The 26683-nt window shown below is 29.1% G+C and overlaps 1 protein-coding gene across 8 annotated transcripts in view; it reads left to right on the top strand.

Annotated features, from left to right (window-relative positions):
• The window catches only part of LOC141902857 (engulfment and cell motility protein 1-like), a 194846-nt gene that overhangs the window by 54560 nt on the left and 113603 nt on the right, over window positions 1-26683 (top strand). For all 8 annotated transcript variants that reach the window (XM_074790778.1, XM_074790780.1, XM_074790777.1 and 5 more), the window contains one exon: window positions 1052-1218. In XM_074790778.1, coding sequence (XP_074646879.1) covers window positions 1052-1218 — 167 coding nt within the window. The remainder of the gene's footprint in view (window positions 1-1051; window positions 1219-26683) is intronic.

The following is a 26683-nucleotide window of genomic DNA, read 5'->3' as shown; positions in this document are numbered from 1 at the left end:
AGTGCCTGAATATTTATTAGACAGATATGCTTTGCAGCTAATGATACCAATTAACTTTGGTCTTAGTTGAAATCAAGAAGGAGCATTGGCTGCCATATTAGCCTTTTTATTTTAACTTTTCCACTGTACAGGGTGCAGTTTTTGAAGTACATGATTCACTTTCACATATATTGTATGTGGCAGTAACATTAGAATCCCTAGCAATTTCAGTTGTATTTGCATGCATCTGGTGGCCGTATTGGATTCACAAAATACATCTTTTTTGTCCTACATGATGCAGATTCTAAAGTACACGGCCAACATATTTAGATGCAAAGTGTATGGCATGAAGATCACAATCCTTTTTGAGGTAGCTTATAATTATTTCAAAACTTGTTGACCGGATTGAATGCAACCCTGTTTGTCTTCCGCAGGGCTTATGAAGCATTGTGTTCACCCTTTTCATTTCAAGTTACTGATCCCTATCTGTTTGGTTGAATATTTTCATCAGCCTAGTGGTGTTGCTGGTGTAGCTCTAGTTGGTAATGGTTAGGCATTTTGGATATGATAGATATATGGAAGATAGAGTTCATTGCCTAGGTTAACTGGCAATTGCCTTACCAGGACTAAAGGTGAACCACTTTGCTTTTGGCGAATTACTATCAAACATTTTGGGAGATTGTCTTATGATAAACCACCATGCTTCTGGCTACTGTTTTGAAAGTTGATTACGAAAACTCATATATGTTTTTGAAAAATACCCCAATCAGTCATCTACAGAATCATCTACAGATACTAGAAAGCCTTACATTACTTATTTTACATTCTTCCATAGGAACAAGTACATAAGGTATTTCATTGCACAGTGAGAGCATACCATGAGGTCATTCGTACAAACTAAATAGATGCATACCAGACCTACGATCCATGATCCGAGCCCTCACCTATATGTTGGTCTATGCATCACACCGACCCCTATGTGTACATACAAAATGGATGGTCCCTTATTATTTCAATTTGCTCTGTTTGTGGTAACTTGCTGCTTGACTCGGTATATTGTTATGTATTCTAGCTGTGTAATGCCATCAAAGATAGACATGGTCGTGTTGCTACAACAGATTTTACAGCTCTTCAGGCCGCACTAGATATTCTAGAGTCAGTCCTTATGCAAGGAAATGGAAAATATGATATAATTGAAGAAGAAGTTTCGATCACCAATCTAATTCAACATCTGCAGAGGTATATATTCAGCAATGAGGGTTATTGCTGTTTAATTGTATAGTTAGTCTCTCTCTTGACCTTTCCATATTCTTTTCACACTAAGTATGTCAAGATTTGTACATGACTTTAGTGACCCTGGCATGTTTTTTACCGCTACGATATACATGTCTATCCCAATTTTGAGTTCAAACGCCTACTTTTACTTAGTAGCTCCCCCTTATGAAAATAAAGTGCACTTTTTTAAATGTGCATTTTAAAGTGCACTCAAAAGTGCACTGAATTGAAGCAAAGTGCACTTTCCCATAAAGTGCACTTTGAGTCTATTCTAAAGTGCACCCAAAAAGTACACTCAAACTGCACTGAATTGGAACAAAGTGCACTGCTTTTAAAGAACACTTAAAGTGCACTTTTAGTGAAATGAACTCAATGAGTGTACTTTCCAAACTTTCTCTGCACTTAAAAAATCCTGAAAACCTAAAAAAAACTTGAATGCCCAATTTCATTTATGTTGTCTCCATTATCAATTCTAATAGTAATGCAACTTTTCACATTGTTAAGCTTCTTCCTCCGTGAATGCTGCTCTTACCGAATTTTGGAATTGCCCTTTCACATAACCTGAAATAGAAAAAGTGACACTGGATACAAGTTTTGGTACGAAATGCTGTCTTAATCAGTTAATTATTGGGTCTTGAATTTTGATTGAGTCTCAAGAATGCGTCGATATTTTAAAAGGCTTGTAACTTAAATCCTTTTAAACCTTAGCTTCTTGCATATTCTTACAATTACTTTGACTTATTGGCTTAACCTTGAGCAGCAAGTTATTATTTGATGTTTTAATATACAGAGTAATGTGAATGAAGTTCTGTAAAAAGAAATAGGTCAGGGCCCCTAAGTTTAACTTTGATTATTTGCAGATCTCTACCAATATCTGCTAATAAAATGATTCCCAAATCATGGATATAAATCTCTTTGAGAACGATAACCACACTCAAACGTGGTGAACGGATAATAAGATAAAAACCCACTATCTACAGATTAAAAGAATTTAAAAACAAGATTTATTTATTCGAACATTCTAAAATATATAGAATACATGACGTTTCGATCTCACCAAGTGCACTTTCATGGCTCATGTTAGCGAGCCTATGTCAACGGTCTGGCCGATGGATAATCGTTTGTATGCTTAATACACTACGCTCAAAGCTATTTTTAGCACACTCAAACGCAATTTCAGTAGCCTGTAATTTCACTACTACTGGGCGAAATTAATGGATTAAGCAAAAATATATTTCGTAATTGTTTTTTCTTTATGGTTTGATAAGTTGAAAGCCATGGGTTTTATATCTTTTGAGAAATTAACCATAAAGTTTCAAAAATTTGACTTATTCGAGCACGTTTTTTTTATGCAGCATCTTTAACCGTCCAAAATCACACATGTGAAAATTCAATGCTATTAGAGTCGGAAGAACTTTATATCGCCAAAATCTGACGCTTTGTTCGGTAGTTACAGGCTTTCAAAGACGAAACCCCACAAAATCTTGGTTATATAAAATTTGTGTTGACCCGGTTTTGACTTCCATCATGACGTCATGATAATAAATAAATAATAATTTTATTTATATACCGCTTTACACTGCATTTCAAGGCGGTTTACAATAATGAATACATTAAGATAATAATATAGTTTTAATAAAACATTAGTTATCATAATACTGAGTAAAAAGAAATGTTTTAAGATTGGTTTTAAAATAATTAATATCATCACTAGTACATAAGGTTAAAGGTAGATTATTCCATAAAACAGGGGCAGCGCAAGCAAAAGCTCGATTTCCGTAAAAAATTGTATTGCATGACACATGAGACAGTTTAAACATATAAGCTGACCTTAATGACTCAGTTTATACAGAGACACTAAATTGCTAAGGTAAGGAGGTGCTAGACCATGAATACATTTAAAAACCAAGAGTAAAACTTTGAATTGTATACGTTTACAAGCAGGTTACCAATGTAAGCTAAATGAAACAGGGATGATATGGTCATATTTAGAACCTTGAGTAATTAACCTAGCTGCTGAATTTTGGATGGTTTGAAGTTTTGACATTTGATAATCTGTAATTCCAAGTAATAAACTGTTACAGTAATCTAGTCTTGACGTGATAAAACAATGAACCAGCTTTTCAGTAGTGGCTGTATCGAGTTATGATCGAATTTTACTAATTCTGTATAATGGAAATGATGCCACTTTACAGATATGTTTAATATGATTATCCATTGTCATGAAGCTATCAAAATAACATCCAAGGTTGCGTACTGTTGAAGAGAGAAATATTGTGGAATCACCTACACATAATCCATTAAAAACATTATTCACTTTTCTGAATTTGGATGAGAATAAAATAACTTCAGTTTTTGAATCATTTAGAAATAAGAGATGATCTCTCATCCAAACACGTATATCCACGACACATTTTTCAATTATTGGTACAACAGTCATAACATTGAACCAGGTGGATCAGCTGGTGCGCATTATTTCACAAACAAAATGGCGGCACGATTGAATAGGTTGATATCATTTCTAGCAAGAATACTGATACTCAAGGCATATGATATAACGATCTGAGTGCGATATGTTCAATGATTCATCTAGTTTTGATATCCCATGCGTAAAGTAACGTTGCTTCAAGATATCCGACGAAAATGTGGTTTCAAAAAGTGGAAATTTACTTCCGTGTCCGCCACACAGCTGATTTACTGATAGCATCGGATTTTTATGGACTTAGCTTTAGCGAAGTCCATTTTTGCTCTCACATATGAAACTTTCTTCCTTTGGTACAAAATAACTTCCAAACGAGGCTTCGTTTCTCTTCGGAATTTTCAAAACATCCAATGCTAATATAAAATCTCTAACCCTATTGAATTTCATCGGAATGCGTTGTTTAATGATTAATTTAGTTTTTTATTTGTTGTTGGAACTACATTTCGTTTCGGGAGAACACATGCCTTTTTACGTATATTCATGCACGTGCGCGTCATGGTCATATAGACTCGCTGCTATGTAGTGCATTGATCTGTGTATGTATATGAAAAGCGCGCCTCGTGTGTGACCTAGTTTTCTTGGAAATAGACTGGTTACCGGTCTCATCCCATATTGGGTGGGACAGGCAACCAGTCTATCTTGGAAACTGCGGCCGTGAAAAGGAGTGAATTTTATAGAAAGGCAGTGAAATTGGGAAAGCGGGAAGTAAATCTTAGAATCTTGGAAAATTGTTCAATTTACGAAAATATATCGGCTTACCGACAAACTTCGCACACAGTGTATGATACAAATGAAATCAGCGTCATACTATGAACGTGGAGAGTCAGTGGGGAAAACCCACTACCTTATTCATGATGAATCATCATGCAGTGATGTTTGCTTCTTGATATTTTCCGTCCTTATTAGGGTTTCTGCGGCTTTCGCAGAAACCCTCTTGTATTTCTGTTGATTATTATTATTATTATAAATTGTCCACTTTCCAGCCAAAAATTGTTCATAAAATGTAACTCCTCTCAGATTCGACTACCAACAGCTTATAAACGTAATTTTAAATTCTGTCAGAAATATAACTCAGCGCCTGACAATTTCGAATTTGCGTGTAGTAATCTATTATGAATTGATCCCGCATAATTACCTGGTCTAAACAGCGACAAGAATAACGCGAAGCATTGTCATCCATTGACAAAAGTACATCCCAAAAAGCCTACAAATTACCGGACGACCTCGGTCGTCAAACTCAACAGTAAATCGCAAATTCAGACTTACAATTAGTCCGGATCCGTCATAGACTGGTTGCCTGTCCCATTCAATATGGGAGGGACAGGTTTTGCCCGTCCGCCATCTTCCGCGGAATTTACGGATCCAATCAGATTTCACTATTTCGTCACGTGAACAATGTAACATGGCCGCCTACACAGTGTCTCGATTTACGTTCCATGGACCTCTTTAAAGTCATTTTTTATGTCAATGAAGAAAGAAATTCCATTAAAACTGCCAGGTAACGCTTCTGCAGGCACTTGTTTAGCGTGTGGTACCGAAAATATCGGTATTCAATTCAGGATGGCTGCGTGACAGCGCCGTCAAAACCTACTGGTCGTCAATCAGCAATTTGGACTGGATGGAAACAACAATACATACAATACTACTATACCACTACTGACATACTGAACCATGCAGCAGAGGCTACTTGTTGGTTCACTCGAGGCGATTGATTGATTGTTCTTAATGCAGTGCTTCATCTAGCCAAAAAATAGAAGGGCGGTCCGCCCCGCCCCCGAAAATAGCCGCCCTTGTGCCCTTTAGATGTGTCCCATGCTCGCCCTTGTGCCCTCATCACTTGCCGTAGGTCCGCCATCCTGCCCTTGTCAGTCACGAGTAATGAGTCAGGGCTTTCAAAATAAGCCGACGCATCCGACTGTTAGTAAGTTTCCTGCGACGGCTATGAAATATCTCGTATGATATCAACGATAGTAGCTCATGTGATCAGTTGTTATATTCAAATGTACTGCAGTCAGTGTGCATCGTGTGAAAACGTGCCTCAGACGCGTGGCCTAGTTTAAGTTTCCAGGATATTGGCTGACTTCCAAACTACTGCCAATCATTCTAGCGACTGCCGTTGTAAAGCTGGATTGTTTCGTTTTGAACACATCGTGATGCTCTGGATCTTTTTATCTAGACTATTAGACAAATTTTATATATACAAGGTGAAAAACTTTGTTCGGTGAACTGACAGAGAGACTCGCACAGACAATTAGTTTGAGTAGCCTAATAGCAATAATGTGTTCTTAAGCTGGCTGCGTACCAATTATCAACAGTTACTTGCCAATCACTAACACTATCAATTTAAACCAATTAATTTGATATTTCTAAGATTAAAAATATGCAATTTCATGTAGGCCTATACACTATTGCTGGCTCTTTGTCGCTGTATTTACTACTTGAGATTGCTTTTTTCTGCAATTTTTTTGTCTGCAACTGATTTTCCAAATCATTTTGAAAGCCCTTTATAGATTAACTTTTCTTCATTGACAGGCATAGGTGTAAGGATGTACTGTGGTTAAGTGTGTCACTCATGGCAAAATCAGAGTTAAACATAGTTTCTAGTCCTCAATTGTAGTAGGGGGTACCTCGATTCTATGCAATAGGGAACATTGCAGTTTGCCCCTAAAACAGACGTGACCGCGTTATTATGTGCCCTTGGTCCGATGGAAGTACGCACAAAAATGCCCTTATTTGAAATCAGCACCCTGCCCTTTTTTAATGCTAGATGAAGCAGTTGATCCAGTGAAAATAATGACATCAACAAGGTAATTTCACCTACTTACTTACTTCGTAAAAATGTGAACATTGAATATGAGTGCTATTTCACAATCACTATATTGATTATCTATTGTAGATTATTGTGAGCGTTTTAGTGATGAGTTTGTGAGTCCCAACTCGTAGGATGTTTTAAGAAATTGAAGTAATGTGTATCTAATTAGCTCAACATGAAAAGAATAGATTGCAATGCATTAAGGTAAGTTTGAAAAATGGATTCTGAACCATTAAGTGGGCTTTCATACCAGAGGACGAGAGGACGAGACACCACTCATCACCACAAGTAATAATTCAATTGAGTATGAGACACCACTCATCACAGCTAGGCTCTAGTGAGAACGGACGATTGCTCTGTGGTACACATATACAGTGAGTGTGCGTAACAACAGCTGCGCGTGGATAGATCGATACAGTGAGTCTCTACTGAGAACGGTTATTAACGCGTGTGCTATTACTGTAGTACAGTGATTGCGTGTAAACTGTGCCCAGATAAATAGATGCTGTGAGGCTTGGGTGAGAACGGTTATTAGCGTGTTTGTTATATACAGGGGGAAGTAATCCCCACCCATCACCACAAGTAATTTGTTTTCCTTATAAATGGGAGATAGAAAAGCATTCTTAGCAACAATAAATAACAGAATAAAACCAGCAAAAAAACAATTTGAAATAAAGTTAGTTGATGTTACAAAAGAAATTGAACATAAAATATTGAAATTAGAAAAGATAAAAACTAAATATAGAGAGAAAGTATCAGCTAATTTAAGCTACTGCAATGTTAGTACATCGCGAGAATTTAAAGTATTTTTACCTGATAAATGGGTTTCATTGAGTACAGATGAATTAAAAGGTTTAGAAGGATTTAAAATAATCTATCATGGAAAAAATGAAGATGGGCATCATGATTTAGAAGTTGTTGACTAAATAATTAATAAAATAATAAAAAAATGAATATCAAGAATCCGAAATGACTTATCTGGACAATTTAATTGCTCCGCATAGATAGACAAAAGTAGTGGGAATTCAATTAATTAAAAAAATAATTTTTTTGCTTTTTTAAAATATTCATCCATTTTTTTATTGTCAATTTTGGAATATCAGAAGTATTTTCATTTTTGATAGCATTTGTTTCAGAATTATTAATACCATGAATTTTATTTGATTTCTTATACCAATTACACCCAATCAAAATGAATACAATTACAAATCCAACTGTAAAATATAGACATTTATCAAATATTCTATCATTAGAAGGATTAGAAATAACAATATTTTCACCATTTTTATTAACATTTTTATTACTTATATTAACATTTTCTTTTACAGCTTTTTTATATTCTTGTGATTTAATTCCTAATTTCCGAGACCATTCAATTTGTTTCTGTGATCTCGGTTTTTTCTTCACAGTTAATTCCTTCACTTCTTCCACCTCGCTCATTTATTATAGAAAAATTTTTACTTTCAATATTTGAAAATGTTATAACCCCAGTTGATAATAATGTCATAAATCCACCTAATTGAAATGATAAATATCCAATCCATTTATTTAATTCAGTCATAACTAAATAATCATTTTTTAAATCGGAATATAATCTATTTTCATCTTCAATTGGTAGTATATAATTACATAATTTACTATAACCTTTTACTACATTTTCTGATATCGCGTCTTTAATTCTAGCTGTTCTCGCGGCTTCATAAATCTTAAATAATCTAATAATTTCATCTGATTTCATTGTATCTAATTCATTATAAGTTAAATTTTTACCGACAAAATTTTTACATTTTCCAGATGCTATTAATATTTCTAATTGATGTTTACAGTAAAGATAATATTCATAATTATTATTTGTTGTAACATTATTTAAAGCACCATCATCTGGAATTAATTTGTTTTCTGTTATTCCTAAATCATCTAAAGTTTTTTCAATTGGAACATCACCATTTTTAGATTTTATTTTCTTTTCACCTACCATTTATATAACAAAAAAATTAGTTGTGATGTTGCAACTAGAATTCAACTAGAATGTAACTAGAATTCAACTAGATTAACAAGCTAGTTGAAATATTGTTGTTTTTGTTTATTTCTTGTTAAATCTAGTTGATTTTTGTTTCAACTACTAACAACTAGAATTCAACTAGAATGTAACTAGAATTAAACTAGATTAACAAGCTAGTTAAAATATTGTTTAATCTAGTTGATTTTTGTTACAACTACCAATAACTAGAATTCAACTAGAATGTAACTAGAATTCAACTAGATTAACAAGCTAGTTGAATTTAAATAAATTCATATTTAAATGGGTGTTGTAATCTAAATAGTAATTTTGATTTTTTAATATCTTTCAACTTATCCATATATTCATTATGTGAATCATGTGGAATAATATCATTTTCCTCAAGTGCATTTTTCATCGATTTTCTATCTTTATTGTAGAATAAAACTAGAAATCTAATGTTTTCTCTAAAGTCTTTAACAATTGAATTATATTTTTGATTTAAAACCCAAGTTGTTATCCCAAAATGTCTGCCAGAAAAAGCTAAATAGCATAACTCACTTTCTCTAACTTTTGAATCATGTAAATTTGCGCAATCATCTATGATAAATAATGTATTTGATCCTTTATAAATATCAATTGCTATTTTTATACAATTATCTAAATTTTCTTTTACTGTTTTAGGATCTAATATAATAAATTTATTATTTCTAGTAATATATCTATCATAAGTTTGATTAAATTCATATGTTGGACAAAATAATACTATATTATCAAAATAGTTTTCATAAACAGTTTCTAATAAATTTAATATAAAATAAGTTTTTCCACAATTTGTTACGCCAGAAATTAACATATTATGAGGCTCAAATATAAATAATTCCTTATTCATTTATATATTTTTAATTTTACTTGATAATATCCATTCATTAAATTTATCTGGCCATCCAACCCATTTTACTAAAGAATATTTTTTTTCTTATAGTTTTTGTTTTTAATACTTTTTCAATTTTATATTCTTGTTCTAGAGTTTTAGCAGTTAAACTTAATTCTTCTTCGTAAAAGTAGCCATCAACTTCTTCACCATCTAAATCTTCTAATTTATAGACATATGGTTTTGTTGGTTTACCTTTGTCAGCGATATGATGTTGGCATTGAGCCAATTCATGTAAAATTGCGGTACGTTTTTTTATGTGAGCATTTGTTTCATTGGTCCTCGGCTTAAACGACGTATAAACGATGCGATTGAAGACATGGCGAACGTCCGTCGATGACATGGTCAACTGAGTTAAAATTCTACGAAAAACTGTTTTTGGCGGGAAAATTCTTAGCTCTCGTGTATAAAATTGCAATGACCTCGATTGGGGGGCGTCGTCTCTACGAGCGAATGTGATTGGCTGTTTTTGGGATATACGTGGAATTCCGGCGCTACTAAAATAATCATGGGAAAGCCATAGAATGGTGTACGTTTCATTGGACTAGGTGCCGAATACGTGCGAATTTCAAATGCTCATTGCTGGTGAGGATGTAATTATTTCACACATCCGCCATAGGTATTGTTTCATTTTAATACCCGGTGATTGTTTTGATTGAAATTGAGGTGAAAGCGAATATTCACTTACACGAGGCCTCCACATGCGCACGGAGTGCTACACCACACACACACACTTAAGCTCGTACAGTACACTACTAAGGGTGATGCTGTAACGTGTGCACGTTTGACATGAAAATAGGCTGAATAATCGTAGCAGAAGATGAGCGCTGTGTTTTCTGTTCGATAGAATTTGTAATAAATTGTAATTTCTTATGACCTGAAAATACTAAGCAGCAAACTATAAGGTCTGTCGAGGTCTGAATATTGTAGTGGTAAATTCCAGGATTTAAAACGATCTAATAGCCGATTTCTTCTGACCAGTATTTTAGCTTCCGTGGCCAACATTGGGAAAGGTTTCCAAGACCCAATATTCAGCCACCCTCTGATATGTGACATCATATGAATTTTAGACCATCCCAAAATAATTGTCTGTTTGCCGTAACCCGACTGACCGACTTCAAAGGTACCAAGTGAAAACTTTTTTCTGAGATTCATTGAAATAAATTTTATTTTTGATAAAAACGGCCGACCCACTGCCGACGAGCTACGTATGTTTGAATTCAAGTGTGCATCGTGTGAAAACATGCCTTGACATGTGGCTTAGTTTAAGTTTTCCAGGAAACTGGCAGTGTTCCAATAAGCTGGCATTCATTCTCATAGTGACTATATCAAAGCTGGTAACGTAAAACCGCGCACATATTCAATGTACTGTTTCATTTTTAAGACGGAGATGATGCTCTGGACAAAGTTATAATTTTAGAATAATTCTTTAAATCTACGCTATTAGACAAATTTCCCGTGCACAACGTAGATGATTCTTTTGCAATATTGTTTCCATTTAAAAAAGCCCAAAGATAAAAAATTTGTTTTTTTTTCCCAAAAATTTTGCAAAAAAAAAGTTCTACCTACCTACCGACTCATCCTGAAAAGTTGAGTCGGTGTTACGGCAAACAGACAATTATTTTGGGATGGACTTATTTGAATATTTTTTCATATTTTGAAACATATTTTTTTGAAAATATAAAATAGTTTCCCTGCCGCGCCTACCTGTACCCTACAAAATTTTGTGACCGTAAACAAATGTATATCTTTGGTCTTATTTGACTACAAAATAATTCTTTAAGAAAGATAAAATTCGATATAAACTGTGGAACTTTGAGGTCAGGAATTGAAAAGATTTTTCAAGCAATGCCCTTATTCCAAACAACATCTAGCTTTCAAGGTAAACCACACTTTGCCCATGGGCAATTTATTGTTATTACCTTTTTTATTTATATATTTCCCTAGTAAAATTTCGATCGTATCCTTTGTCAAATATCTTTTTATACTTAGAAATTCTAACATTTTGACCAACTTTAAATTTAGGTTCACCAAAATCATCTACAAGAAATGCTCCATATAAATTATTCCAAACAATTTCAGCATTTTCAGGTTTTCTAGCATCAATAGGTTTCATTCCAATAGAAGAATGATAAGAATTATTATATCCTTCTATCAATTTTGGTAAAACATCAATCCATTTAAAAGTATTATTTGCTGTAAAATATTTCCACATTCTTGTTCTTAATGTTCTATTAAATCGTTCAACAACTGCTGCTTTTTTATCCGATTTTGTTGAAAAATATTTAATATTATGATTATCTAAGAGTTCATGAACAAGTGAATTATCAAACTCTTTTCCATCATCAAATTGTATTTTTTCTGGTTTTAGTTTATCATCTGAAAGAAATTTTCTTAAAACATTTGATGTTTGTACAGCATCTTTTCTATAAAGTGGGAAACTCCATACATAACGACTAAAAATATCAATTATATTCAATAACCACCAATAATCATCATTATCTTTCTTAACATTTTTCATATCAATTAAATCTCCTTGCCACTGTTGATCTACATAACTTACCATAGTTTTACGAGTTTTATATTTTCTAACAATTTTTTTATGTGTTGTGTATGTTGGTTGTTCTAACATAAATTCATTTATATCTTTATATTTAACTAAATTTTGTGGGATTATCTTATCTAATTTATCTTGTTTTACTTGACGCCATATATTTTTGGTAGAAGAATAAGCAACCGAACTTGGGGTTGTAATATAAATTTCTTAAATATTGTTCTTTAGTATTAGGAGTTTTTTTACCACCCATTTATATATCCTTAATTTTAACTTTATATTTCTAATATTGAATACTATCTAATTGTGAATTTATAATATTTAATTGCGCGTCAGATATAATATAAATATGCATTTTGAAATTTAGGCTCCCTTTTTTCTTTGTCATGAATAATTGTATTCCATCTTTAGTGTTTTGTAATTTTTTTCCAGAACCATGTAATGAATTATCCTCTGTTGTTCTAAAATCTAACCATAATGCATGTTTATTACCGGTATAATAATCAATTTGATTAATATTACAATTTTCAAATGATTTTACTTTTTCATTCATAAAATGTTTTCTAATTTCTGGCCATTGATCTATCATTCTCATTCCTTGACAAAATTATTTATTTGCTATTCCTTCGATAGTTATTTCTACTTTTGTTATTTCAGGATTATAATAATTATCAACATTTATTGCGCCATTAGTATATGTTGCAATGGTAAAAGATATTAATATACCTTTAATAGATCTTCTTGGGAAGTTAATATTCTCATTAATTATTTCATCATTTGCATTAATAGTTACAGTTTTAAATTTATCAATATAATCATATAATAATGAAAATCCTTGATTGTATTGAGTTTGAATTGTGCTAGCAATATTTTCATTAGTTACTGTGTCATATTCTAAACATATATTTGATAATTTATAACCCATATCTTAAACAACGCTAGATAATACAATTTCATTTACAGGAGCAAATGTTATCTCAAATATAATATCTTCTTGAATTGCGTATTTATGTAAAGGTGCATTATTATTTATCAATTCAAAGTCTAATGGAATTTTATATTTGCTTCCATAAATCTTTTTAATCAAATTATCAGTGGCACGAGTTACTATTGCGTCATTAGCTCCTGATCTTAATTTATTATGGTTTTCTGATTGGATGCCTTGAAATATCATATTATTTCTATTTTCTTTAGTTAACCATAAATCTTTATAATGCATAAATAAATTATAATCATCTAATGAGAAAACTGTTTCTGGTCCAATCTTTATAGTTAATTTTTTAATCAAATATCTTCCAACATTATCGACAACATAATTATTATCATGACCGGTTACTTTTATATCGGCTGATAAATAAATACTATTTGGAACATAAAAAGTATTTTGTGTTAATCTAGGAATTCTAACATATAAAGTTTCATCGGGATTAATATTTGAAGGATTATGAGTAATTATATGATGAGATCTTTCTGCTTTAATAGCATTAGATATTCTAGAAATCTTAGAAGGACTTATATAACTCCCACTCATTTATTTAACAAAAAAATTAATCATTTATTTTTAATCATATTCACTAGCCCAAAAATAATAGCACTTACAACTGTAATTAAGAATAAAATAATATGTTCAGCAGCAAAGTTAAGAATATTTCCTGCAGATTTCAATATAAAACCAACAATTGATGCAATAACTCCTGGTAAAGCTGCAGCAGATTTTTTAGATAGTTCCCATAAATATTTTGCTCATTTCTTTAAACCATCCTTAACTTTATCTTGTATAGAATTATTATCTGGGGGTTTATCTGGTTTATTTGGAGTAGGAGTAGATTTTAAAGCATTTGATATTGCTAAACCAATTGTTGTAAATAACATAGTTACAGCTGTTAGAATTGAAAGAATTGTTATTCCTTCTAATTTAAATAATAACTTTATTCTATCTTTCAATGATATTTCAGAATTTGGTTTTATCAATAAATCTTTAAAAATAACTTTTAATCTATTAATATAATAATCATATGATTTTAATAATAATTTAATTTCTTCTTTTTGTAATTCTATGTTATATTCTAAATCATCAATTTCTTTTTCTAAATATGCATTTCTTTTTTTAAATTCGATTTCTTCAATAACTTTATTATCTCTATCTAATTTTAGTTGTTCCGATTCTTTTCTTGATTTAAATAATTCATCTTCTAAAGTTCTATTTTTAAATCTCTTATACTTTTATCATGCGCAATTTTATCTTATTGCTTTTTCAGAAAATATATTATTTAAATCTTCTAATTGTTGGTCTGTTGCATCAATTAATCCATTTGGTAAAAGTTTTTCAATTGGAACTTTATTTGATTTAAGTTTACTAGTTTTGGAAGTTATATTCTGTTCAGAAGTTGTTTCTGTTTTTGGATTATCTTTGATTGTTTCAAATAATTTATTAATTCTTCGTTTAAATACTCTTTTATTTTGATTTATTTCTTCTTGTGTTACATCTTCTATTTCATTACTATTTCTTATTCTCTTAATTCTAGATAGTAATGAGTCAGACTTAAGCAAAGTTGATTTTGCTATTATTTTGTCTTGATTTTTATTAGAGATATTAATATAATAATCCGATTTTTCTTTCACACGATAATAATATTCACCATCTAAAAACTTTAAATCTTGTACTAAAAGTCTGGCGCCTCTATTATTTATATTATATCCAGAATCTTTAAATACACGTTGAAAATCATACATAAATTCATAATTTTCAAAATTTTCTCTTTCTAAACCTTGATTTAAATTTTCAGGAGGTATTCTCGACCTAGTTCTTCTATCAAATTCATCTGTTGATGGGGCTTTAGAACCACTATCTGCTAAATTAGAATTATATGTTGTATCATTATCATTATCAATATTAGTATCAGCAGTCATATAATCATCATCGTTTGTATTGGCATCATCATTATTTCCCATGCCTTCCATTTCATAATCTTCTCCACCTTCTTCCATTAACATAATAAAAAAATTAAAATCTAAAATATAATATTCCTCCGATTACAATTCCTATACAAGTTAAAGCTAATTTAGTATTTTCATGGGATTTATTATCATCATTTAGTTTAATTATTTCATACTGAATGTTATCAGTTTTTATATCTTCTGATGTATTTTAATCTTTTATTTTAGAATCATTATTTAATTTGATATTATTAGTTTTAGTTTCTGTTGATTGAATGTGTTTTTTATTTTTTTCACCTTCCATTAATTTTGGAGCAGTAATAATCTTTTTATTTATATCATTCAATCCAAATGAATTATTTATTGTTGCAGTTTTAATTAGATTATTATAACCAATTATATTTCCCTCTTTAATACTAAATCATTAGAAATAATTAATAGATTAGGGCCTATACAATAATTTAATCTAATATGTGATTTATCTAAATAATTTTGATATCTTACAATGTTTTCTGGAATCGATCTATTTTTATCATTATGAATAGAATCTTCAAATAATACTTTGAATTGTTTCTGTGTATCAAATGATGTATTTAAATTTCCAATTATTGGGGATATTGTTTCAACTTGCGCACCTAAAATACATATCAAATAAGTTCTAATAGATTGATTTATTCTTTGTATACCTGATTTTGTAAAACCTTCATTATTATTTCTAAAATGAAATAAACCCAACCATTATTGTTTTCTTGTTTTGAATTATCATAAAATGTCGGTAATTTATTGAAATTGAATGTTTCTAAATCCTTAGTTTCTATTTTACCACCTAATTTATTACTATAGATATTATATAAACTATTAGATGGTATGGGAAGTGCACAATATTCTGCAATCTTTTTAGGGCAAGGAAGTGATCTTATTGTTCCAATTTTTGTTCTAAAATCAGAATTATTTATATCTATATTAAATTCATTACAAATTTCTTTAAAATATCTAGATCCTGGTAAAGCATACTCTAATTCATTTAATATTATTCTGATTTGAAAGTATGTATGAAATCTAAATAAACTTTGAATTAATTTATATTTAGAATTATTCAAATGATCATTCCAACTAATTCCACATCCTGTTGTTGCACAATAAACAGCAAAATTTAATTGGTTCTGCCAAAACTTTATATTAGATTTTAATAACCATTGTTTTTCATCTTTCAATTTTTTAAAATTAATTAAATATACATGAAATATATTTTCCATCTTTGCATTAAAATTATTAGTTTCAGTAACATAAATTTCTAAATTAGTTAATGAATCTAAAACTTCATTTCTATATGTAATATCTTTATTAAAATCTATTGCTGGAATATTATATTTAATTGATTTATTATATTGGAAAGCTTTTGGAAAACTATCTGCCATTTATATAATTAAAAAATTTATAATTTATTAATTCTTTTAATAATTTATCTTGTTCTTCAACTGTAATATGACCATTCAAACTTATATAACCTAGTGCATTCTTTAATTTATTAATTTCTTTTATATTAGTTTTAATTTTTTCTTTATTACTTTTTATATTTAATTTTGAACTTATACCAGTTAAAACACTTGAACTTAATCCTAATACACCAATTGATATAGCTAAAGGTGTTAATGGACTGAATATTGCGAGAAATGTTATTACAGAACTAATTGTAACCGAACCACTAATAATAAGATAATATATAATTTTACTTTTTAAATATTTTTTCTTTTTTATCTTTAAGTCATTTTCAAATTCTAATATTTGTTTTTCTTAATATGTTTTTAATTTAGTTTTATTTATATCATGAGGAATAATATCAATACTATCAACTTTATCTTCCATTTATTTAGAAAAAAAATTACTAATTAGTAAATTTATATGCTACAAATATAACAATAACTGTTCCACCTAAAATCCATATTATTTCATATTTCTGTTGTTCTTTACTTGGGGTATAATAATCTGATAATTTAGGTTTGTATAGATGTAATTTTTCTTTATTGGTTACCGCGTTATATAAACTCATTGCATCATCAACTGATTGAAAATCTCTATGTGAAATCTTCTGATCATATAATTCCTTGTTAATATAATCCATATAGTTTTGTCGTTTTTCTCTGTATTCTTCTGCTGCTTTATTGTATTTCTCTAATGCTAAGTTATGTCTTTTTTGTTCTGTTAATGATCCATTTTTATCAATATGCTTAAATAAATATCCACCACCAGTAAATGCTAAAGCGTTAACAATTGCCGATCCTATAATAGTTATAATTACAGAAGCCATTTATTTAGTAAAATAATTACACATTTATATGGGAGGAATATATTTTTGTTTTTCCAAATAATCAATAGTTAAATTGGATAAAGTAACTGCTAATGTTAATTTTAAGATATCATTTATATCAAATCTATCAACATTAACACTTCCCATTTTAAATACTTTTAATACCATTGAATAACCAACAGTTCCAACTGATAGTAATGCTCCATTATATAATCCAGTTATTATCCACTTATTATCACTCATTTATTCATCAAAAAAATTACTATCATCAAAATATTTAGTTATCTTAGTGATGATTAATTCAACATTTGTTTCATTATGTTTTTAATATCATCAATAATTCCATCTTCATTTAATTCATAATATTCTAAAGGTGATTTGATTAAATCAATTACTTTTTCTATATTATAGTTTTCTTTATTAATCATTGATGCATTGTTAAATGATTTACTTTTTATATCAGTAATTACATCATTTAGTTTAATTCTCATTTCTTTACCATGTTTAAAATCAAACCCAAAACATATACTCGGTCCAACAGTTATATTCATTTATATAGTGAAAAAATTACTCTGTACATCTTATAACTAATTCATAAATTACAGGGAAATTATTTAAATCAATTAAGTAACCATTGTGATTTCTAATTTCTAATCTAAAATTATTAAACGAGGAATGCATGGTTTGAAATCACATTCTGTTAAATTATAATTTATTTGCGTTCCTAATTCTTTAACATTCTTCAATGGTAAAATGTTTAGTAAACCAGAATTACAAGTTATATCTTTAGTTGCTTCGAATGTTTTTGTAGGATCGATTAAATTGCAATAAATATAAAAATGTGTGTAAGGTATTAAGTTTGGTGTAACAGCATCAATATTTTTAAAAGATATATCTGGAAGAATTCCTAACAGTTTAGCTATAGGTTTTTTTACCATAAATTTATGTTTTTCACTATTAGACAACCTTATCTTTATTCTATCAGAACTATCACTTTTTAAAAATCTAATACTAAACCCAGAACTACTACCTAATTTGTGCCAGGCTTTTCTATTAATTTCTTGTGCTAATGTATCTAAATTATATAACCCCGGTTTTAAATATATATAGGACCATTCATTTTTACCTTTATCAAAAATTAAAAAGGCTCTATGTTCAATAGTTTTATCCGATATATTATAAAAAGAATTACATAAACTTATATTAACTAATTTTAAATCTACACAATTCTTGAATTCTCTATCTAATTGAACTAATAAATTATGTGAATTATAATTTGTAAGTTTTCTAGAATCAACAAATATTCTGTATTCTTTTAATTCTACCATTATTTATAACATAAAAAAATTACCTCATCACCACTAGTAATTTTTTCCCCTAATAAATGGATGAGAAGATACCATGCGAAATTTGTGGTGAACTTCTAAGAAAAAGTAATATGGCTCGACATATGAAAAAACATGATGAAAATTATAAACCCCCTAAACTAAACTGTCCAAAATGTAATAAATTATTTTCAAGAAATTATGTTAAAAAACATTCAGAGAAGTGTAAAATTAATGGCGCAACGGCTAATGTTGATAGTAACGAAAGTAATAGTAATTCTGCTGAAGTTGAACCTGAAGTTATTTGTAAAAGACCTTTCTTATTCTATGATAAGGATAATATAAAAGATCATTTCTGTGAGCCTTGTCGAATGAAATATAGCCCTGAAAATATAGAAGATTGAATCATCAATTTCGTAAAGCACATATAGATAAAATTTCTAATAAATTTGAAACTGAATTCAATGAAAGAAAAAATAATTTATTAGAAAAAATAAAATATGGGAAAACGTTACCAGATAATAAAGAAACAGTTGAATAGTTAGAAAAACAATATAATGAATTAACAAGAAAAACATATTATTGTAAATATTGTAAATTGATTATTACAACAAGTAATTCAAATCTACATAATAGAACAATAAAACATAAAGAAAACGTAAGAAAATACCAAGAGCTTAATGAAGATCTATTACCAATAAATTATAAACGAAAATGCCCACAATGTAATTACGCGACCTTAAGACAAGAAGGTACTGTGTTATTTTGTGTTTATTGTGGATGGCAAAAGAATTTATGGGGTGAAGAAAAAACTAGAAATTTTCTCATAGAACCAAAATTAAATTATCTAGATGAAATTTTTAAAATATTTTCTATAGAAGATCATACACCAGAATATATGCAATGGCTTGAAAAAATGAAAATAATAGAAAATAAAAATGGTGAAATAACTAAAAAAGATATTATAAAAACAATTATTCCATAAACATTTAACACAAAAGAAAAGAAAATGTATTTATATTTATTATTTAACGATTATTATGAAAAACCTAAATTAACAGAAGAAGATATGGTAAATATAAAAAAAATATTTAAACAAATATTAATGTATCATTTGAGAAATAGAATAACAGATTCAATTAATTATGAATTCTTTTTAATTAAGATTGTAAATTATTTAAACATAGATATTATAATTCCATTTGACGAATTAACAAACAAAAAGAAACAAAGAGAGCGAGATGAAATGTGGAACAAGATAGAACTTTATTTAAATGAGAAAAATGAAATGGAAGAAGAACCTAAACAAATTATACAAGAACAATTAAATGAAAATGAAGAAGCCAATAGTGATTTCGAGTATGATGATATTGATTTTATGTTTTAATGGCCATAAGGTAATGTTTTTATACCATCATCTAAAATATGCCTTTTATCATCAAATGGATTCAAACTAGTTTTTTCAACTTCATTAATGTACATCTCGTGATCTTCTGATCTTAAACAATTCATTTTGTGTTTCATTACAATTGATTTATATAAACACTTTATATAATCTTGAAATTCTATATGTTTATCAACCACATGTTTTGTTATTCCTTTAAACTTTTTAGCTTCATGATCTTTTGTTCTGTAACTATACATTTTACTTCTTATCCCAACAAATTCAATCATTTCATCACCCCCTAATTCATCTTTAAACTTACCAGGAATCTTTTTATTATCATTGCTAAATAGTTCATGATCTTTGGGATAATTGCTAAAATCAAAATGATGGTTTAATGTTTTTAAGTCTTTTGTTATGTCATTTGTCTTGATTTTTAGTATGTAACTGTCGGTATTTTTTTGGATTAATGGGAACCCAGAATTGAATGTTCCATCATCTGTTGATAAATCATAAGCATAATCTGTTGGGTTGTATATTTCAAATAAATCTTTAACTTCTTCTGTTAATTCTTTTTCTACATGCCTTAAATTAAAACAATTTGGTTTAGATTTAATTAATTCTATATTCATATTAAATCCTAATGAACTGCATAATATATTTAATCCTGATATAGCAACTTTTCCTTTCTGTGCAAATGTTTTTTATCTTTTGTCTTTTTATCCTTTGTAAATTTTTTAGTGCCATCTGTGGCATAGAATCCAATGAAGAACCACTTTCTTAAATTATTTTTTTGCATTTAATACATAATCTGGTACTATCTTTTCTTTTGTTGAAGTATTACTTTTCACTATTGCATGAATATAGAATTCATCATTATATTTTATAGCAAAATCTTTAGGATTATTCACATGTATTCTATAACATTGCGATGATTTCATAACATCTATGATTTGGAATGTTTTATGTGAATAAACTTCTTCACAGAATTTCTTAATTCTTTCTAATAATTTTAAGTCTTGATTGCATAAATACCAACAATATTTATTACCCCAAACATAATTATACACGCCTGCTGAACCATCACCCATGAAAAATCCTTTGATAAAATATTCTTTTTCTTCTAATGTTTCGGGTTCTATGTTATAAATATTATCAATTATTTCATCAAATGACATATGATTCATTCATTGGAAAAATCTTTTATGTAATAACTCATCTCCAATTTTTATATCAGTTGGTTTTATTTCATCACCATTTCGTTTAATTAAACTATGGTCTTCTGTAATATCTACAAACCCTAATTTAGTTCTAACTCTATAGATTTTCTTATTTGTTTTATGCCTAATAATATTCTTTAATTTTTTCCATCCATTTCTTGTCCAAACATCCATTAATCCATTTATTTGTATTAATTCTTTTTCACCATATGAAATATAACATTGATTTTGTTTTGGAATTATTTCTGAAATTCTTCTTATCAATATTTTATCATTACATTTTAATAATATTGGGGTGTCAGCTGTTACAGAATCAAAATATAATATTTCAATATGCTTTTCCCCAAAAAGTGGTTGTAAAACATTATAATAAAAATCATACATTAATAATTTTGATACTTCTAAAACAGTTGAACCAATGAATATAGGTTTATTAAATTTCATTGACGTTCTTTTTAATTTAACTGCTGTTAAATAATCTTCAAATCTTTTATTTCCTAAATGTCTAGGACTTGATTGTAAATGTCTTAATCTTTCAGAATTATTTACTAATTCAATATCATTTCTATTTCTAGTTTTTTCACATGTTTTACCATAAAAACTATTGTTCATTAATTTGAAGAAATCTTTTTCAAAATCTGTTTTTGATATGGTTCTCTGTTGAGTATTAAAATCTATATATTTTTCTAACCACTTCGATTGATTAAATTCAATATATCTATGTACTTTCTTTAATTTCATTCCTTGTTTTAGATAAAATTTTAACATTCTATAATGAACAATATAATTATATTTATTATTTTGAGTAAGTATTAATTTTTCTGTAAAAACATGATCTTTCGGTTTTATTTTCTTCTGATATTCACTTAAATAACTGTCATCTACAGTTAAATGTTCTGGGCAATAAGGTAAGTTTCTTGTTTTAAACTTTATATTTTCAGGATATTCTAAATCAACTACAAAGAAATAACCAATTGGTGCTTCATCTTTTAAACTCGCAATTGCGCTTTCCCAATCAGTTTTATCATCATTTTCAACTTCTGTTAATATTAAATTTTTGTATGGTTGGGGTTGCATCATTGCCCAGCCATATAAATTATTGGCGTCAATATATAATAATTTATATTCATCATTTGCTTTAAAATATCTATCTCCCATAACACCACTAATTCCACCTCTAATTGATTTTTCAAATAATAAAACCATGTCTGGTTCTTTTAATAAATCTAATTCTACATTTGTGTATTTTAAACCACATTGCCAGGTTAAACCAGGACTAGAGTAGCAATAACAAGGATCAACATTAAAATGATTCAAATTAACTTCTCTAAATTTTTCAAATATGTCAGCCAATATCATAACATCTGATTTTTAAATATAAATCAACTAATTCACCATGATTTTTCATCTTAAAATGGTTCCAAATATTTAATGTTCTATTAAACACATCGTCTTTCACATACTCCTCTTTTAATTGATCATAAAATTGATCTTTTAATAATTCTGTTACATTAAAATCATTGTGTGTTTTATAAAATGAATAAGGAATTGCGCCTTTATATCTCAATAATTTGAAATCTTGTTCATTTGGATAATAGTATCGAGTTATAACAAAATCATTATCAACTAAACTTTTTGATAAATTATCTAATGAACTTGCTAGAAATCTATAAGAATCTAAAAATCTAATGCAACCAAATTGAAATGAAATATAATTTTCAGATGTTTTAGCTAATAGTTTAAAATCATATTTTCTTACATTTACACCATTCATAGCATTATATTCTTCTATTTCTTGATTAATTGTGCCCAATTCCCTTGATAATTGTTTTATAAATAGATGGGTATCATAACCTGATAAATTATGAAATAATATTGGTACGAAATTAACTTTTTTAGCTTGTAAATTACAATCTTCATGAGCAGCTTCACGATATTTTGAATTTAAATGATCATGATCTCTAACTTTTTTATCAAATGAATAAAAACGTTTTTCACAATAACAACAATGAGTTGCATAATTAAAATCAATTTCATCTTCTTTTGTCATAACTATTCTTTTATTTTTGTTTAATAATTTTGCAAAATCACTTTCTAATTCAATCATTTTGTTACAAAAATCATTAACTACATCTTCACCTCTAAAAGAAATATATTGACTTTCATATAATTCAGGATAATTTGATTTTATATAAATTCCATAAGCAGCAGCTCTTTGATGAACTTTTTTAATTGTATTTATGATTGGTGGGTCTTGAATTATGTCTTCATTTAATTCATTTCCTTTGTCCATTGATTTTAGAAATTGCTTTTTGTTATATATTTCTTTTCTATCTTGATCAGTTAATTCTTTATTCAACGATTCAAAATCCCCATAAATTACAAATGGAACAATATTCTTAAATTTATGATTAGTAAATTTCAATTTATAATCTTTTTCTGTTGGCATTATTAATTTACAAAATTCTTTATTATCACATAATTCTTTATGTTTTAATAATGTATTCTCAGTCATAAATTTAGATAAACATTTTCTACATAGATAAATTTTATGATGATGATCACTTTCTGTTCTAAAGAATAAATCAATTTGTTTTAACCACATATAATGTTCATTTTCATCTTTTTTTGTAATATAACAAATCTATAGCATTTTCATCATCATAATATTCTGTTGAATATAAAGCTTCCAATGTATAATCTTTAATATTTTCACCTTTTGTCTTTGGTAATTGCATTAATTCGAATACATTTATTTTTAAATTATTAACTTTTTCTATTTTAGGAATCATTTTTATAGTTACTGGATATTGATCAATTTTATATAATGTTTCATATTTCCGGTAATTTGTTATTCTAAAACTATGCGTCATATCTTCTGTTGGGTGTAAACAACTAATAATTGACCATAGAAAACATTTATTATCTTCATTTTGAACATTTATTACTGCTTTTGTTGTAAATGGTAATTTAATATAAGATGATGCTTTAATATCCTTTTCTGTTGTAAAGTTTGAATCATTTTTAAACATTTTATTACTTTTTGATGTTTTATTCCTTTTTGTATTGTAAACATTTAAATCTAAATATATAATTTCATTCAATGTTAAGCCAGAACCCTCAAAATATCTTTCTTCAATATGACGTTTAAATTCATTAAATATTTTTTCTAACTTCTCTTTTATTTGTGTTTTTGAAATTATTTCTTCAGAGTGTGTTTGAATATTATAATCCATTTTTTCTTCTGACTTTATAAAACGTACTTTCCCAGAGATACTAATTTTTGGATATTCAACATCTGTTATCAAATCTAGTATTTTTTCTATTATTTCATTAAATTTACTATAATCTTCTATTGTTGTACCTTTAAAAAATCTAAATATAATAGCTGCAGGACCAATTTTACTATGTTATGTTTCTAAAATTTCAATTGTATCTTTTATTTCTAGTGAATCAATATAATTTCTAACATTTTCCATGTAAGGTTTATTTTAAATGGATTTAGTTTTTGAAGTTGGTTTTTTTACTTTTTGAGGTTTATCATCGAAATAATCTTTTCCTAAAACATTATTACTCAAATTTTGATGGTGTTTTTGTGATTCGAGATGTCTATTATAATTCCTTTTTACTATAAATTCATTACAAACTTCACATTTTATTTCATCCACATTCATATTTTCTAATCTTTCTTTTCTTTCATTGGAATTTTCTGGTGTTTCAAAATCTATTACATTTTTTAAATGATTTGCAGTTTTTTCATGTCGTGTTTTATAAGATGTATCGACGTATTTTTTTACAATATTGGCAATAATATTGATTTTTATTAACATTGTTTTCTGGCTGGTGTTCATTCTCCCCCATTTATTAGGAAAAAAAATTACTTGTGGTGATGAGTGGTGTCTCGTCCTCTCGTCCTCTGGTATGAAAGCCCACTTTCCCAATTACTGTCGTTGTCGTCAGTTACATCAGCAAGCGCCGCTGCGCCAAGATGTTGAGTACTTTATTTCTCCACTGCTCATGATCTGATAAACTGATGAGGTTTTAAGAGCTGGATTCTGTGAATAACTAGCGAGCTTTCAATTTGAATTGTTATTGGATTATCTGTCTGGTCGAGACATAGTCTTTATGAATCTAAAGACACTATTTATCAAATCAGGGATATCAGGATCGTCCCAATTTGTCGATGAAAAAAAAAAACTACTGTTCTATGTCATGAAATACGTAGTGTCATTGCTTATTCTCTTGTCAGGGGCTGAACAAGATTTTGTACCAGAAGTGAACAATAAATATTGAATTCAGTGAAAAAGAATTGGTTGTGATGAATTTATAATCGATTTCTAGCAAAGTCAACATTGACATTGTGTGGTCCATGAGGAGAGAGGATATTGCGAATTTCCAGTGATCTGAGTAACTTGTCTTGACCAAGTCTCTTAATTTGACTGTCCCAACTTGCTGTCTGTATCAGGAAATCAGGCTGAGGCTGAGGTGGATCCAAATATCTGATCTCACATAGCACTAAGGAGTTTAACAATTGTAAACTTTATTCAGATAGTAAATATAGTCATTTTACGACCCTGTATTAAAACATCAATTCACTAAATACATCTCACGAACGGTAGATATAGAAATGATGTCCCCTGTTCCTTCAGAATGTTCTGTATTCAGTGACAGAGCTCACCTTTGATTAGATTTCGATCCTTGTTAGTTTGTATTCCGAGTACCAGGTAAATTATCAGCGGATTTATATGATACTTACAGCAATTAATGTCTTTCCGTCCATTGTAAAGGGCAATTTTGATATCGCTCTAAGCTAAGCAGATTCGAAGAGACGCCATCTTAACCAGGAAGTAATTTGCTACTTTACATGTTTGACCTTATTTGACATGCATCGAAAATGTAAAATGGAGGATGGGCACAACTGGTCTCTAATTGAAGATAGAGACCGGTAACCAGTTTAGGATCCGTCATTTACTGCGGACAATATGCAGCCATGATGGCGGATGGTTGAAATCATTTTCAGCTTAAATTTATCGCAAATTTATGGCGAGTTTTAGGACTTTAATAAACCAGGGATGAGAATTCCCCGCGGATCCGCGGTTTCCCGCGGATTTCAGTATTGAAAAATATCAATTTTCCAAATAGTCCAAAAATGATGTAAAAGTATGGGGGGGGGGGGTGATGATCTCACTCAATTGGTCCGGCGCGATCGGTAATCAGGTGAACCGTAAAAGCGTTCAGTGCCTGTTTTATTTCAATGCATATTCATTGCAACACAGTGATTTTGTATGTACATTTGTACTACGATGAGTGTGTAGCCTATGTATTTTATCGATCGGTTGCAGACACGCACGCACAGCAACAGTAGTAATGTATATAGGTCTACTTACTGTTGCTGCGTGTGTGTGGCGAACGCTTTCGGATATTATACACTACTTGGTGATGATTTTTAGTGAGCATTCATCGGCGCATTTTTA

The sequence above is a fragment of the Tubulanus polymorphus genome, chromosome 3 (genome assembly GCF_964204645.1).
Source record: "Tubulanus polymorphus chromosome 3, tnTubPoly1.2, whole genome shotgun sequence".
Classification (NCBI taxonomy): domain Eukaryota; kingdom Metazoa; phylum Nemertea; class Palaeonemertea; order Tubulaniformes; family Tubulanidae; genus Tubulanus; species Tubulanus polymorphus.
Note: the sequence above shows the minus strand (reverse complement) of the source record. Positions and strands in the feature narration are given on the sequence as shown.